This window comes from Anopheles moucheti, chromosome 2 (assembly GCF_943734755.1).
Source record: "Anopheles moucheti chromosome 2, idAnoMoucSN_F20_07, whole genome shotgun sequence".
Taxonomy (NCBI): Eukaryota; Metazoa; Arthropoda; class Insecta; order Diptera; family Culicidae; genus Anopheles; species Anopheles moucheti.
In genome coordinates this window covers 101742088-101756174 of record NC_069140.1, presented here as the reverse complement: position 1 = coordinate 101756174, position 14087 = coordinate 101742088, and the positions used below count along the sequence as shown (strand labels likewise).

Below are 14087 nucleotides of genomic sequence, written 5' to 3'. Positions count from 1 at the left end.
AGTGATGAGCAACACTGAATAGTTAGTCTTGAATCAATGTCATCATAGCAGGCTCGAAGCTTACAGATCATTTTATTCCCTTTTAATAATGAGACACTGTACCATCGGATTAACATTCACCTCGTCTTCGGCCTTGGGGTGTTGTGTATTCTGCCTTCGTAACCGGAAACCGGTAATAAAACAGGTCTTCAAGCGAATTTAGACGAAGTGTACATTTGGAAAAATAACGCTAAACGCAAACCTGTTTATCCTATGGAAAAATATGGTACACTGACCCTATAATTCTGGCTAATCAAGCATAAACACAGTAAAACATGTATTTGATCACACAAAAAAAAACAAGATGTTATATGTATAAGTATGTCGGGTTGAGTTTGATGGCGGTATAATTAATTTCTAAGGTGAACAGGTTTATATTGTTAAAACAGAGGTTCTATGTACGTACCGCTGGTACATTGAATGGCAATTCGTCTCACTTGAGTTATTTAAACATCTGTCTTCGGCGAGTTTTCAAAAATTATCGACTCTATCCATTTTATGTGATGTGCTACACTAGTGAAGATAGCATTACTGCCACATCCCTGCGTGACTCGAGACAATATGCCAAGAACTTTCAAATCATGCCAGTTATCCAAATGAACGTCAGTGGTAACGGGTCCTCCATAATCAACCTGGTTTTGAGAAAGAACATTTACTGATTTTCTATTTTCAATATTAATACAGACATGCATCGATTACCTGACACAATCCTGGTATCATCGCCACATTACGACTGATGCAGATTAGATCGTTTTCGTCAACAGCTTCGCCAGCGATACATCGCTCAGTGCTATCCATTAGAACAGTATCTACATATGATGGAACTAAGGTTTTGGAATTTCCAGAACCTTTAAGCAGCGGAACAGTTATTCCAAACTGAAGCTTCCGTTGTGTCCAATCACCAAATAACTGCTCATTCCATGGACAAACTGGTAGGCATTTTTCCGGATTAGCGTATTTCAGTAGTTTTACAACAGCTATATCAAAATAAGGTTTTTCATTGATGTATCGAGGATGCACGAATACTTCCTCGACAAGGACACGGTCTGCATCTTGATCTGATGCTACGAATCTCGGAGGACCCATGCTGGATGTGACACAGTCTGCTGATGTGAGGACATACTGGTAATCGATCAAAACTCCACCACACTGATGTGAGATGTCTGTTTCTTTTTCTCCCCGTAGCAATGCAACGCGATTGACGGGCAATTTTGGCTTAACAGCAGCAAAGAATGCGGGATTCTTCTTGCGATAAGTCCCGCGAGAAGTACAAGCTGTAAAAAAAACAATATCACTACGTAATGTCTCGAATTACGCGAATAATGCATGCCAGATAACACTGAAGATAACTCTTAGATACTTCCTTAGGGTAACAACTCACCTTCATAACTAAGAGACTGATTGACTTCCTTCTCGATCCAATCCAAGTACGAGCTGACCCTTGTGTACACTCCCGTTGATCCTGATGTACAAGGAGTTCCGAATGACACAACACCAACCACAAGCGGATATGCATTGCCAAACACATCATACAACTCCGTTTGAAGTGGACCTCCTGAATCGCCTTTACAAGTGTCCATTGTTTCACTGTGGGCGCAAAACTGATCTGCTAGTAACCCTTCAGGCATTAGACGACGATTCATTGGGATACGTTCTGCACATGTCGCCGTGTCCAGTGCTCGAAGTTGAACCTTCTGCAAGGTGGGACTTAACATCTCCCCAAATCCAAGCTCACCAAAACCCACTGCCTCCAGCAAATCAATAGGTGCTTCCGATTCCCGCCATACACACGCGACATGTACCGGCTCGTTTGGTACGACGTTCTTTTCAAGTTCAATTAGCGCGATATCGTAATACCTTTTCGAATAGTGATACTGCGGATGTTTTATGAACTGTGCAATTGCCACTTGCTGAGCAGATGCATCGTCCTCAGTGCTGCCAAGATCGGTGTCCCCCAATCGTGTGGTGTCTGGTGGAATGCTTAAATACCGACATTTTCACTCACCATCGCTTTACAATGAGTTGCAACATGAGGCATATAGTTTACTTACTCCTTCTCATCTACAGCACAATGAGCCGCGGTCAAGATGAATCTCAAAGTTATCAAAGCACCTCCACAAAGATAATCAATTCTCCCGTCGGATCTGGTCCATCCAATGGCGGTCATATGTTGAAACTCTCCCTGAAAAGCTCGCTCTCCTCCTGTTATAATATCAGGAAATCCGTACCCAATTATTTTGAATGGAAACCGATGCTCGCAGTCTGTAATAATGGATCACAATTCGATTGCAATTGGCTCAACACATATCGAATCACGTTGCCTGTGTTAATGCTACTCACCTTCGAAACCGTCTCCGATGGTGTAATCGATAGGAGGGGAATCTAAAAATTCCTGACATAGTACTGCACTAGAAATCATTAATATTGCTTGCAAAAGAACGATCATTTCACAGCCTGCACGAACGTTCATTCGTTCGCTCTTCTCAATGTGACCGACAAGACTGAACTCATGAATTTGAATCAATATCATGGTACTGCCCTCGAAGTTTGCCGTTGCTTTGTGTTTCAATTATTCTTTGTGGTCAGCATCCCGGTGGATCTGGTGCATCCCGAGTCGGAAATATGTTGAAGCTCTTCTTGAAATTTTCGTTCTTCTCTACCTACTTGTATCATCGAATTTTCGATTTAAGTTTACTAAGCGGCTGTGCTGAGTCTTGCGTTTATAACACACATAACACAAATTAAAAGAGAACACAAATCTACAAACGTTGAAAATATGTTCAACTAAAACTCTTCACGTACAAGTAACACAGACACCACGCTCGTCTTTCCTGATTGATAATCACGAGCGAGCCAGAAAAAACGTTGCGCCGCGGTCAGCGACGGTTTTAAGGTCTCCAAAAGAGCTTCATCCACTTCTGCATCCATGTTTGGTCATAGACAGCAATTGGTGATTACATGTGTAATTTTGGTTCGTTCAACACTAATGAATTACGTATTGTTAACTTTCTCATTTCGAATAACCTTTAAAACAATGTATTTATGAACTCTAATACAGTATTTTTATTAAATCAAAAGTATGTTGCGATCCGCTATGGCTGCTCAACGAGGCAAAACTGCTAGCTCGAAATCTAGAAGTTGCTCCCGTTGACAGCCTTTCCCACGGTACCATGTTGCGTGGTGGCATTCCTAGAGCATGCGGTGCTCTGAAGTCACGCTCTGAAGTCACGTTGTCCAACACAGGACCAGGGTGTCGGATGCAACTCATCATGCGTAGCATAACTAGTGAGTATAATCAATTTCTTATGAGAATAGGTTTATACTGCTCAGGATGCTCCGGTAAGGTTATGCTTTAAAGTTTGAGAGTTGAAACAGTCTGTACGCACATAATCAAAGCAATCCAGTACAGGAACAAGGTGCATCGCGGCGAAAGTCCTGGTGAAAATGAGCTTTTATGTTCGGGCCGATGGTGCGTTGAATGGTGATTCATCCCCTTCGATACTTTTCTCTCTTTTTTGGGTGGGCTTTTTAACATTATCCACTTTATCCATTTTATGTGGTGTGCTACGCTGGTGAAGACAACGTTGCTATCACATCCCTTCGTGACTCGAGACAATATGCCAAGAACTATATACTCTTGTGTATAAAGCTCTGTTATTACCGGCCCTCCATAATCAACCTAGATGTGAAAAAGTTCGTTAAAGGAAAGTATTTATTAATCCATGATGCAGCAAGCAGCAAGAAACATTAATTACCTTACACAGTCCAGGTACCAACGCTACTTTACGCCTGACATAGATCAGATCCTTATGTGCCGATCTTTTTTTTTCATGCATCGTTGACTGGATATAACTCCGAAGTTTAGAAGTTTCCGAATTAAGATCTGGAATGGTTGCTCCAAACTGAAGCATGGTCTGGGTCCATTTGCCATACAGCTGATCATTCCACGGACAAATTGGAAGACTTTCTTTCGGATTAGCGTATTTCCGTATCTTTATAATCGCTATATCAAAATAAGGTTGTCCTATATTAAATTGAGGATGAACAAACACATCTTCAACTGGAGCACGGTCAGCATCACGAGCTGATGTTACAAACTTTGGATGACCTCTATTGGACGTGACACAGTCTGCTGATGTGAGGACATACTGATAATCGATCAAAACTCCTCCACACTGATAGATATCTGTTTCTTTTTTCTCCCACAGCAGTCCAACACGATAATAAGGTCTGTTTTGCTCCACTGTAGCAATAATTGAGGGATTCTTCTTACGGTTTTCCCAGCTGTATCTGGTACAAGCTGCAGAAATCGTATGGTATCAGTATCAAAGCTCTCCATTAGATACTTCTTTAGGCTAACAACTCACCTTCATAACTAAGCGACTGATTGACTTCCTTCTCGATCCAATCCAAGTACGAGCTGACCCTTGTGTAGACTCCCGTTGATCCTTCTGTACAAGGAGGTCCGAAAGATACAACACCAACCACAAGCGGATATGCATTGCCAAACACATCATACAACTCCGTTTGAAGTGGACCCCCGGAATCGCCTTCACAAGTGTCCATTGTTTCACTGTGGGCACACATCTGATCTGCGCGCAATCCTTGAGGTGTTCGTAGTTCTGGGCTTGATATACGTTTGGCGCACGTCTTCGCATCTAGTACTCGAAGTTGAACCTTATGCAAGGTGGAACTGCTCTTATCCCCATGTTGAAGCGCCCCAAAACCCACAGCTTCCAGCAAGCCGCTAGGTACGTCTGGTTCCCGCCAAATACAAGCAAGGTTGATTGCATCGTTTCGCAGTACTCGTTCCTTTAGTTCAATTAGCGCGATATCGTAGTATCCTTTTGATTGACGATAATTCGGATGTGTAATGAACTGTTCAATTGCCACTTGCTGAGCAGGTTCATCATCGTCAGTGCTGCTGAGGTCGGTATCGCCAAATCGTACGGTAACTGGTTTTTCACTAACGATCAAACACAAGTTTCTGATTATTTTTCTGACCATTTAATTATTATGATCATTTTGGATGTAGTCGATTCGGCCAGGCCGTTTTAACGAAACAAAAAAAAATCATTCTGGAAGCATAATACTTACTCGTATCTGTCTACAACACAATGAGCCGCTGTCAGTATAAATTTCCACGTTATCAAACTTCCTCCACAAATATAATCTATTCTCCCGTCGGATCTGTTCCATCCGATAGCGGCCATATGCTGAAACTCTCCATTGAATACAGGAATTTTATAGAGTGATTCAAACACCTTAGGTTTGGTTCGTACGACTGAGAAACGTCGCTCACATTCTACAGTATTGAAAGAGATTTCAAGAGATATGCTATAAGATATGACTTCGTATACTTTATTCCGTAGGCGTTAGCAGCACACACCTTCAAAACTGTTTCCAGCAGTGTAATTGGTGGGAAAGTAGTTTAAAAACTGTTGATAAACACCTGCGATAATCAATGTCTGCAAAATAACCATTTTTGACAAACACTGATTCGATCTCTTCGTAGCGGCATGCAAAGCTGAACTGACACGTCGTGCTGCGCTCGGAGTTTGATGTTCATCTGCTTCTTTGTTGCTTTCTACCATGGGTATACCATATATATACCATTCTGTGCATAAATGAACTGTTTCCTGTTCCATCGTCGGAATGGGAAACCCATACATAAAACAGGTCTTCACGCATTTTTAGACCTTGTGCCATATTCAAAAATACACCAGATGATCTGCACGTAACAAAAACATAATCTGGGTGTGATAGAAGTTTTAGAAAATTTGGAGGTTTGATTTTATATTTCCCCGTTATTATCAAACCTTTTTATGTTTTTTAGTCTACATCACTTCACACAATAATGAAATTAATATTATTTTGGCTTTCACTATCTATTGCGCTTTTTCTAATCTAGTCTTAGACCAAAAATTAAACATTTACAGCTCTGTTTAATTTCACCCTTTCATAATTTCATTTCATCAGCCACTGATTAGCTTGACGTCTGTACACACACAACGCAAGCAATCTCGCAAAATGAATGAGCTGAATCGCTGCAAAAGTGTTGATGAAATGAGCTTTTGTATGTGGACCGGTGGTGCGTTGAATGGTGGTTTATTCAAATTTTTGTGCTCTTTTTTCGGTAGGTTTTGAGCCCTCCACACTAACACATATCTGTTCCTTTTTCTTCCCACAGTAGGCCAACGAGATCGAGTGGCGATTATGGTTTCACTGCTTACGATTATGCTTACGATGAACCCAGTGGCGGATCAATCCCCTTGGAGACCCATGGAGGAGTGATAGAAGAGCCCTATAATTAAAAAAAAGTTGTTTCCTCGGGGGTGGGGGTGGTTGTATGGTCGAATCTAAGAAATGTTTGATCGGAAGGGGGGGGGGGGGGGAGGGGGAGGGGTCGGTTAGTCAGTAGGTTACGAGGTGGATGTTACGACCGCGGTTCCCGAAGAAAGCTGTTGTGTTAGAATGAATATGTACTTTGTGATAGTAAAGGATGATAAACAAACAATACTAGAAAACTACAATTGCTTAAAAGAGCATTTCAACATTTTACACGAATAGAGACGGACGAATCGTGAGAAAAATGTTTGATGGAAAAACTCATTAAATTTAAGGCTTTTCTAATAAAGTTTATACGTACAAGTCTGGACCATGTACTATTTATTAAACTATGTAAAGTGATCATAACACCAACCAATATGCATGGCAATGGCCAATGGCATGATACTAATCCGTAAATACGAGCCATTTATCTAATTTTTTGAACATGATCGATTCCAACCACTGCATGTGTGGTGTGATGTCGGTAAATATAACATTGCTTTCACAGCCTTGTGTTTTGCGAGATAACACACCACGGATGCGATATCCGTTGTTAGCTTCCTCTATCAATACTGGGCCTCCGTAATCAACCTTAAAAATGAAACAAGAGAAAACAGAACGAAATTGTCAAATAATTTAAAAAAATGGAAAAAAATTCCATACCTGACATGTTTTCGGTACCAGCGAGATGTTTCGGGTTATGCAAATGAGATCGTTTCCAATGGCGTTCATTCCAACCGTACATTGGTCTCCTTGCACTATCTGGCGTATAGAGCTTCGTGAGCTGTTGTTATATTGATTCGGGCCCTGAGGAACCGATGCTGCAACCTGAAGCGGTAGACTATTTTCCTTGATCGTTGTGTCCTTTATCCATGGGCATAAGGGTTGTGTTTCTTCGAGGTTTGCATATTGACTTATTTTAACAAGGGCTATGTCATTGAATGCATTATCTCGGTCGTATTGGGGATGTACTAACACATCCTCGACTGAGGCGCGATCACTAACCGGACTCGATGCTACGAATCTCGGAGGACCCTTGCTAGACGTGACACAATCTGCTGATGTAAGAACATACTGGTAATCGATCAGCAGTCCACCGCACTGATGGGTATCTGTTTCTATTTCCCCCCAAAGCAGCCCAACGCGAATGATGGGCGATTGCGGCATCACTTCGGCTGATATTGAGGGGTTCTGCTTGCGATCGCATAACTTATTTCCCGTACAACCTGCGAAAACAAGGAATTTATGTTCAATAATTTATGCTGTAACTAATATTCATATACTCACCTTCATAACTAAGCGACTGATCGACTTCCTTCTCGATCCAATCCAAGTACGAGCTGACCCTTGTGTAGACTCCCGTCGATCCTTGTGTACAAGGAGTTCCGAATGACACAACACCAACCACAAGCGGATATACATTGCCAAACACATCATGCAACTCCGTTTGAAGTGGACCCCCGGAATCGCCTTCACAAGTGTCCATTGTTTCACTGTGGGCACACATCTGATCTGCGCGCAATCCTTCGGGCATTTGACGACGATTCATTGGGATACGTTCAGCACATGTCGCCGTGTCCAGTGCTCGAAGTTGAACCTTCTGCAAGGTGGGACTTAACATCTCCCCAAATCCAAGCGCACCGAAGCCCACCGCTTCCAAGAAAGCACTGGGCAAATCTGGTTCCCGCCATACACACGCGACACACACAGCATCGTCCTGCACGACGTTGTTTGCTAACTTAATTAGCGCTATATCGTAGTACCTTTTCGACTGCCGATACTGCGGATGTTTTATGAACTGTGCAATTGCCACTTGCTGAGCAGATGCATCGTCGTCAGTGCTGCCAAGATCGGTGTCCCCCAATCGAGTGGTGTCTGGTGGAATGCTTAAATACCGACATTTTCACTCACCATCGCTTTACAATCAGTTGCAACATGAGGGATATAGTTTACTTACTCCTTACCATCTACAGCACAATGAGCCGCGGTCAAGATGAATCTCAAAGTTATCAAAGTACCTCCACAAAGATAATCAATTCTCCCGTCGGATCTGGTCCATCCAATGGCGGTCATATGTTGAAACTCTCCCTGAAAAGCACGCAATCCTCCGAGCGCCTCGGTGACTGGAACTCTCCACGTTGCCGAAAAGCGGCTTACACAATCTACGATACGAGATGAATTAATAAGATAGCGTGTATTACGCACATTTACTCACCTGCAATCCCGTTCCCGGTGGTATAATTAGAGGGAGGATCATCTAAAAATTCTTTGCACTGTGCTACACTTGCTAGCAGGAAAAGGAAAAGGATGCCCATTTTAAGCAAGAAAACGAAAACAGATGTGTTCTCTACGGACGGCTAGCCTTCACTGTGCTGGGACAGACTTTGACGCGAATGATTGTTGTGTAATGGTTCGCAAATCGAACGAACAAACCGGTTCCGAATTTTTTGCGCACACAATCTGTCTTTTTTATGCCCACTTTACTGTCAATGGACGTCACAAAAGAATGGGAATTTAATTTCCCGGGTGCCAAATGATGAACTCTACTATCACGCGCCTTGCTTAGTTAGTGGGGCATGATAATTGACAAATTTTTGCAGTTGGATGCTTGGTTTATTTCTAATTAATGGCTTTCTTCATCAGCTTCTACCCTGCCTTCTCCCAGAACGAAGTAAAATCCACACCAAACTCTTGTCCATGCTTATCTTGCCACACTGATCTACGATAATTGCAGACTCACTAGTGATACCGTCACTATCAGTCCCGTGTTCCCGCGTTCCCGCGTTCCCGCTCCATACGGATGCAGGCAGCAATTCATTTTCATAAAGTGCTCAACATAAAATCCCTCACTACAGCCAATCAATTCATTATCAGAGTGCGGATGATACGGTAAGACCGCGCTCAAGACCATGGCTCAAGCGCACCAGGAACCGGCTGGCCGGCCGGTGGAGATTAGTCAACCGTCAAGCCCGGTAGTGATCGTGCGCTTATCTTCACGACGCCCTGTCTGGCATGTAGGATCACGAAACCAAACAAATTACGGCAAAATCAACAACTCACACGGGCCGTGCGTTGGCTGACAGTACATGGTGATCATGGGATCGTCTCAGTCGATCGTCGGCATTTCTAACGGACGCGTCCGGCCGTCCGGATTATCCCTCTGGAGACCTATCAACCCGTTGTGCGAACAGTGAGCAATGCTCCCGGAAGGACTATAATAGAGTGGTCTTGCTGAGCGACAATCTCCAGTCCAGTGTTCCAACCAAGTGTACAAGCAACCGCGTGTGCCACCAAAGCGGACGCAATGGCCAAGGAAGAAAGGATCAGTGCCAGGTCTACACTGTGGTATTTAGTGTTTGTGGGCTTTGCCGTGAACTACATGATCCGCATCAACACCAACATTACGATCGTGGCGATGATCAAACAGTCGGACACGGAGTTTGTCGGCGAGGTGAAGGTAGACTACGCCTGTTATGTTCCACCGGTAAACAGCACCTCCGCGGAGTTAACAACTGCCAACCAAGGATCCCAGAGTTTGCTACGATCGCGCGAAGGTCGTATCATTTCACCGGAACAGTTGCTGCTTAAACTTTTTAACGTAAGTGGCTGTAACGCGGTTCATATTACGCAGATCTCATCCCGCAGTTGTTTATCATTTTGAGAGAAATGTTCCATCTTCCGCCGATGATAAATAGCCTGATATGGCGCCGTATCTAACTATCAGATAAGTCAGAGCGTCAGTAAGCACATATTCTCGGTCAGGTTGTGAGTAGAAGCCTCCGGGAAGCGTGCAGGGAATCGTAAACGTCACAGCAGTGTTTTATGGTAGCCTAATCCTCATCCACCGCGTAATGTATGGTTAAGGCTTTACACCGTGCCCGCGCACACATGTTTTGATTGGAAACAAGCTAACAACCTCCATCTTCCTGACATTGCACTTGACCTTCCACACTTCAATCGTTCAATCGCTCGCTCGGGGTTGTTCCGATCGGGTCTGCGATGCACCTGGAGCTGGTCCCATGGTTGTACTCCAATTAGGCCTCCAAAAAGCAATCCATTTCATGCTAATTAACTCCACAATTCATTAAAGCAACTAGCGGCGATAGCGGCGAGCTACTGATCTACGCTACGTGTCTGACCCGTTAATAGGGCGGCCAATCAAAAAATATTCTAATGACTCTGCAGAGCCGTTTCACTTTAGCGACGATCATCTGTTCCAACGGCGGTGTTGTGTAGGTTATCATGACGACATGAGCTTCACGAATAATATCACCGTTACAGCTGGACCCACAGAAGGAAGGTTTCGACTGGGATGACTATCAGCAGGGTTTGATTTTGGGGGCATTCTACTGGCTGCACTGGATCACCCAAATACCGGGAGGAATTCTAGCACGACGCTATGGTACGAAGCTGGTGTTTGGCGCGAGTAACGTGATCGGATGCTGGATGTGTTTTCTGATGCCGATCGCCTCGTACTGGGACTATCGTGTGCTGGTCGTTCTGCGCGTGCTGCAGGGTCTCGTATGCGTAAGCAATCGTGCCGTACATTGATCGTTATCCACAGTTAATCTCTTCACACCCTCTACTGTTCAGGGTCTTGCTTGGCCAGCGATGCATCATATGGCTGGCCAGTGGATACCGCCGAACGAACGCAGCAAGTTTGTGACGGCTTACCTGGGCAGCTCGGTCGGAGTGGCGCTGAATTTCCCACTCTTCGGATACATCATCGCGTGGTCATCCTGGGAGTATGTGTTTCACTTCTGCGGGATCTTCGGCACGGTGTGGTACGTAGCGTGGCTGTACTTCGTGTACGACTCACCGGCCGAACATCCTCGCATCCATCCCAACGAGCGTAAGTTTATTGAAAGTTCGCTTGGCATCACGGAACAGTCGGCTGAGCGTCGGGACCAGCAGGACGGACAACGCACTCCGTGGAGACGGATCATACTCTCCAAAGCGATGTGGATCACGATCATCGCACAGTGGGGCGGTATCTGGGGATTGTTCACGCTCATGACGCAAGCCCCAACGTACTTCAACAACGTGCACGGATGGAACATCGAGATGACGGGTTTGCTGTCCGGTATTCCGCACCTATGCCGCATGCTGTTTGCCTACGTATTCTCCATCGCCGGAGATCATCTGCTGAAGCACGAGCTAATGTCCCGGACCGGTGTACGCAAGATGGGTGGTGCGCTGTGCTGTTTCGTCAATGGGATATTTGTGTTCATTCTGGCCTGTTGCGGGTGCAACTCGTTCATGGCGATCATTTTCCTCACGCTTGCAACTACCGTCCATGGTGCAGTCTCGACCGGACCGCTGGCAAATCTGGTCGACATGAGTCCTCGGTTTGCGGGCATCTTGTTAGGTGTTAGCGGTATGATCACGGTAGTGCCCGGATTCATATCGCCCATCATTGTCGGAATGCTTGGAAACGTAAGTGTAGTCGAGATGCTAAACTCTAAATACTGATTGCCTTTCACTCTTCGCAGCACACCGTAGAACAATGGAGGATAATTTTTCTCATCAGTTCCGGCATGCTCATTGTCTGCGGACTTCTCTACATGGCTTTTGCTGACTCCACGCAACAGCCGTGGAATTCTTGCGAAGATTTACCCAGTGCCGCTGGCAGCATTCACGCAGATGAGCTGAAAGGACTTAAGACATCCAATCTCGATGGGAATTGGAATGAATCCAAGGAAATGCTCGAGATGGACACAGGAGTGAACGATTCTGGTGTCGTACGCTTAAGCTCAGTTTAGTGTGCAGTATTAGTGAGCAGGATCTCTTTGTTTTCCTTCGATTCGATGCCAAAGTGTTGCAATAAATGCAGTAAAATCAGAGCAGTGTTTTGTAACTTTTGCGGAACACGCCGACTGACGAGTGTATCCGCATCAGGACTCGCTACGGCAGCAGCTTGCCCGGAAGGCGTCTCATGCATATGCAAGTGGACGCACACTTCCCGGGGCCTGTATGGAAATGTATAATGCAACGGCATAAACTACCGTACCGTGTCGCATCAATGCTACTAACCTCAAAGGCAATCACATGCACAACCTTGCGAAAATGTCTGCGTGTAACGCCATGTTCCGCCGCTCAGCCAAACTCCTGTGCCTGTGCCCTGTGTCTGTATCAGTTCCGTACATCTTCCCGCCGAAAGGTGCTGAGGTTAAGCCGGCTCAAACACACCGGCAGGAAGATTTCCACCCATTGCCGGGAATCGACACACCGAGCGGGACAAGAAGTTGCGATTAAATATTCAAACGCAGTAAAAGACACTTTTATGCCCATCATACATTGCGGAAATTTATGTTTATTTGATTCCGATACCATTTTGCGATATCGAATCACGGGGAAAGGGACTGGGAAGGGAGCGCTGGAACCGTCGTGCCACCGGTGCCGCATACCGACCGTGCTTCTAGAAAGCTACTTTGCCCGAAAACGAAACATTGCGTTGAAATATGGGTTTGAAATATAGTGTTTATCTTGTATATTCTTCGCAGTTGTGGCCATTTTTTTTTGCAGAACCATAACATCAAGTTCACGGTAATGGTGATGGAAAATTTCGGCGACACTTTCCAATTGAATTTGATGTAAAAAATGCTCATCTGACCAAAACTCATACTCAGAGGTTCCCGGATGGAGGAACCTTCTTTGTACAGCTGTCTACTATCTCTACTACGAATGCAACAATTCGATCTTAAAATGTTGAAGGGAATATCTTTAAGCTTCGCCATGATCTGAATAATACTTTGCCGTTATATCAGCACTTTCCTAGGTGTTATAAAATGACAGGATTGATGAAATTATTGGCTTGAACATTGATATGCACCTAAGGCCTCCTTCGTAGCATCCACCTTTTAACGAACCTCTTTATGGGAAAAAAGAAATGTGCGCATCGTTTGGGAAATAACAAACGACATCCATTACCATTAGCCGTTATCACGTATCATTTACGGTTGCCAATATGCCAAACAACAACGAGCGGCGAACGGCCTACTACTCCGCATGTAAGCAAATCGTACGAACGAATGGTAATTTGATTGGCTGTCAAGTGCTTTTGACGGGTTTGACGCCTATTTTATTGCAACGGGAGGAAAGTGAGTGTTTGTAATGTTAGTACTTTCGTTAAGAGCAGCTTTTACTATTCAAACCCATACAGACACGTTGATGTTGTAAAAAGCATTTAAAAAAACATAAAATGTGTGGCATGTCAGGCCCAGAATACACCTCAAGACACGAAGATTACTACAAGGAAGCACAGGGCGCTGAATTGCTCCGGCATACATTTGTGCTGCATGTGCTCCAGTTTCAACCAGGAAAGAACGTTTGTTTATATTTCTACCAATTTATCACTTTCTAAAGTGTGGCTCATTTTTCAATACCTTTTTTTCTATGCTAGATAACTCCACATTCCAACTTGTTCACGTCCCCTTTCGGAAGCGCATGTATGTACGTGTTGCGACACAAGATCGTAAAATTCCAAATCCCACCGGATTCCCCTTCCTACCCGGCCTTTGCACGTACGTATCAAGTCTGTGGGAATGAACTCCTTTGCAGTGTTTTGTTCCACAGCGGTAAGTAAAGGCTGCCCGTTTATCCAACATGCCAGCGGCAACTTTCGTCACGCGTCCCCACGAACCATGAGCTGGCGGGATGGCTTTGTACAGCACGAATTGAAACAACAGCTTTTCCCGCCGGCTTTTCCACAATCGGAA

At 44.5% G+C, this 14087-nt stretch overlaps 4 protein-coding genes across 4 annotated transcripts; 1 reads left to right on the top strand and 3 right to left on the bottom strand.

The window, feature by feature from the left end:
• Nucleotides 1–485: 485 nt before the first annotated feature.
• Nucleotides 486–2485, bottom strand: LOC128300761 (polyserase-2-like). Its single transcript, XM_053036951.1, has 5 exons — nt 2380–2485; nt 2091–2301; nt 1421–2019; nt 739–1313; nt 486–671 (listed from the first exon to the last, which is right to left on the bottom strand). Exons 1-5 carry the CDS (start codon nt 2483–2485, stop codon nt 486–488), a joined length of 1677 nt encoding a protein of 558 aa, XP_052892911.1.
• Nucleotides 2486–3391: 906 nt separating this feature from the next.
• On the bottom strand, nt 3392–5522 carry LOC128300752 (transmembrane protease serine 9-like). The gene is made up of 5 exons (XM_053036939.1): nt 5429–5522; nt 5137–5344; nt 4407–5005; nt 3795–4339; nt 3392–3718 (listed from the first exon to the last, which is right to left on the bottom strand). The coding sequence occupies exons 1-5, from the start codon at nt 5520–5522 to the stop codon at nt 3392–3394; spliced, it is 1773 nt and encodes a 590-aa protein (XP_052892899.1).
• A 1252-nt stretch (nt 5523–6774) lies between these two features.
• On the bottom strand, nt 6775–8684 carry LOC128299358 (transmembrane protease serine 9-like). Its single transcript, XM_053035295.1, has 5 exons — nt 8585–8684; nt 8327–8531; nt 7657–8255; nt 7033–7595; nt 6775–6960 (listed from the first exon to the last, which is right to left on the bottom strand). The coding sequence occupies exons 1-5, from the start codon at nt 8682–8684 to the stop codon at nt 6775–6777; spliced, it is 1653 nt and encodes a 550-aa protein (XP_052891255.1).
• Nucleotides 8685–9673: 989 nt separating this feature from the next.
• Nucleotides 9674–12212, top strand: LOC128299357 (sialin). Its single transcript, XM_053035294.1, has 4 exons — nt 9674–9967; nt 10651–10896; nt 10963–11805; nt 11862–12212. Exons 1-4 carry the CDS (start codon nt 9674–9676, stop codon nt 12129–12131), a joined length of 1653 nt encoding a protein of 550 aa, XP_052891254.1. The 3' UTR covers nt 12132–12212.
• Nucleotides 12213–14087: the final 1875 nt, after the last annotated feature.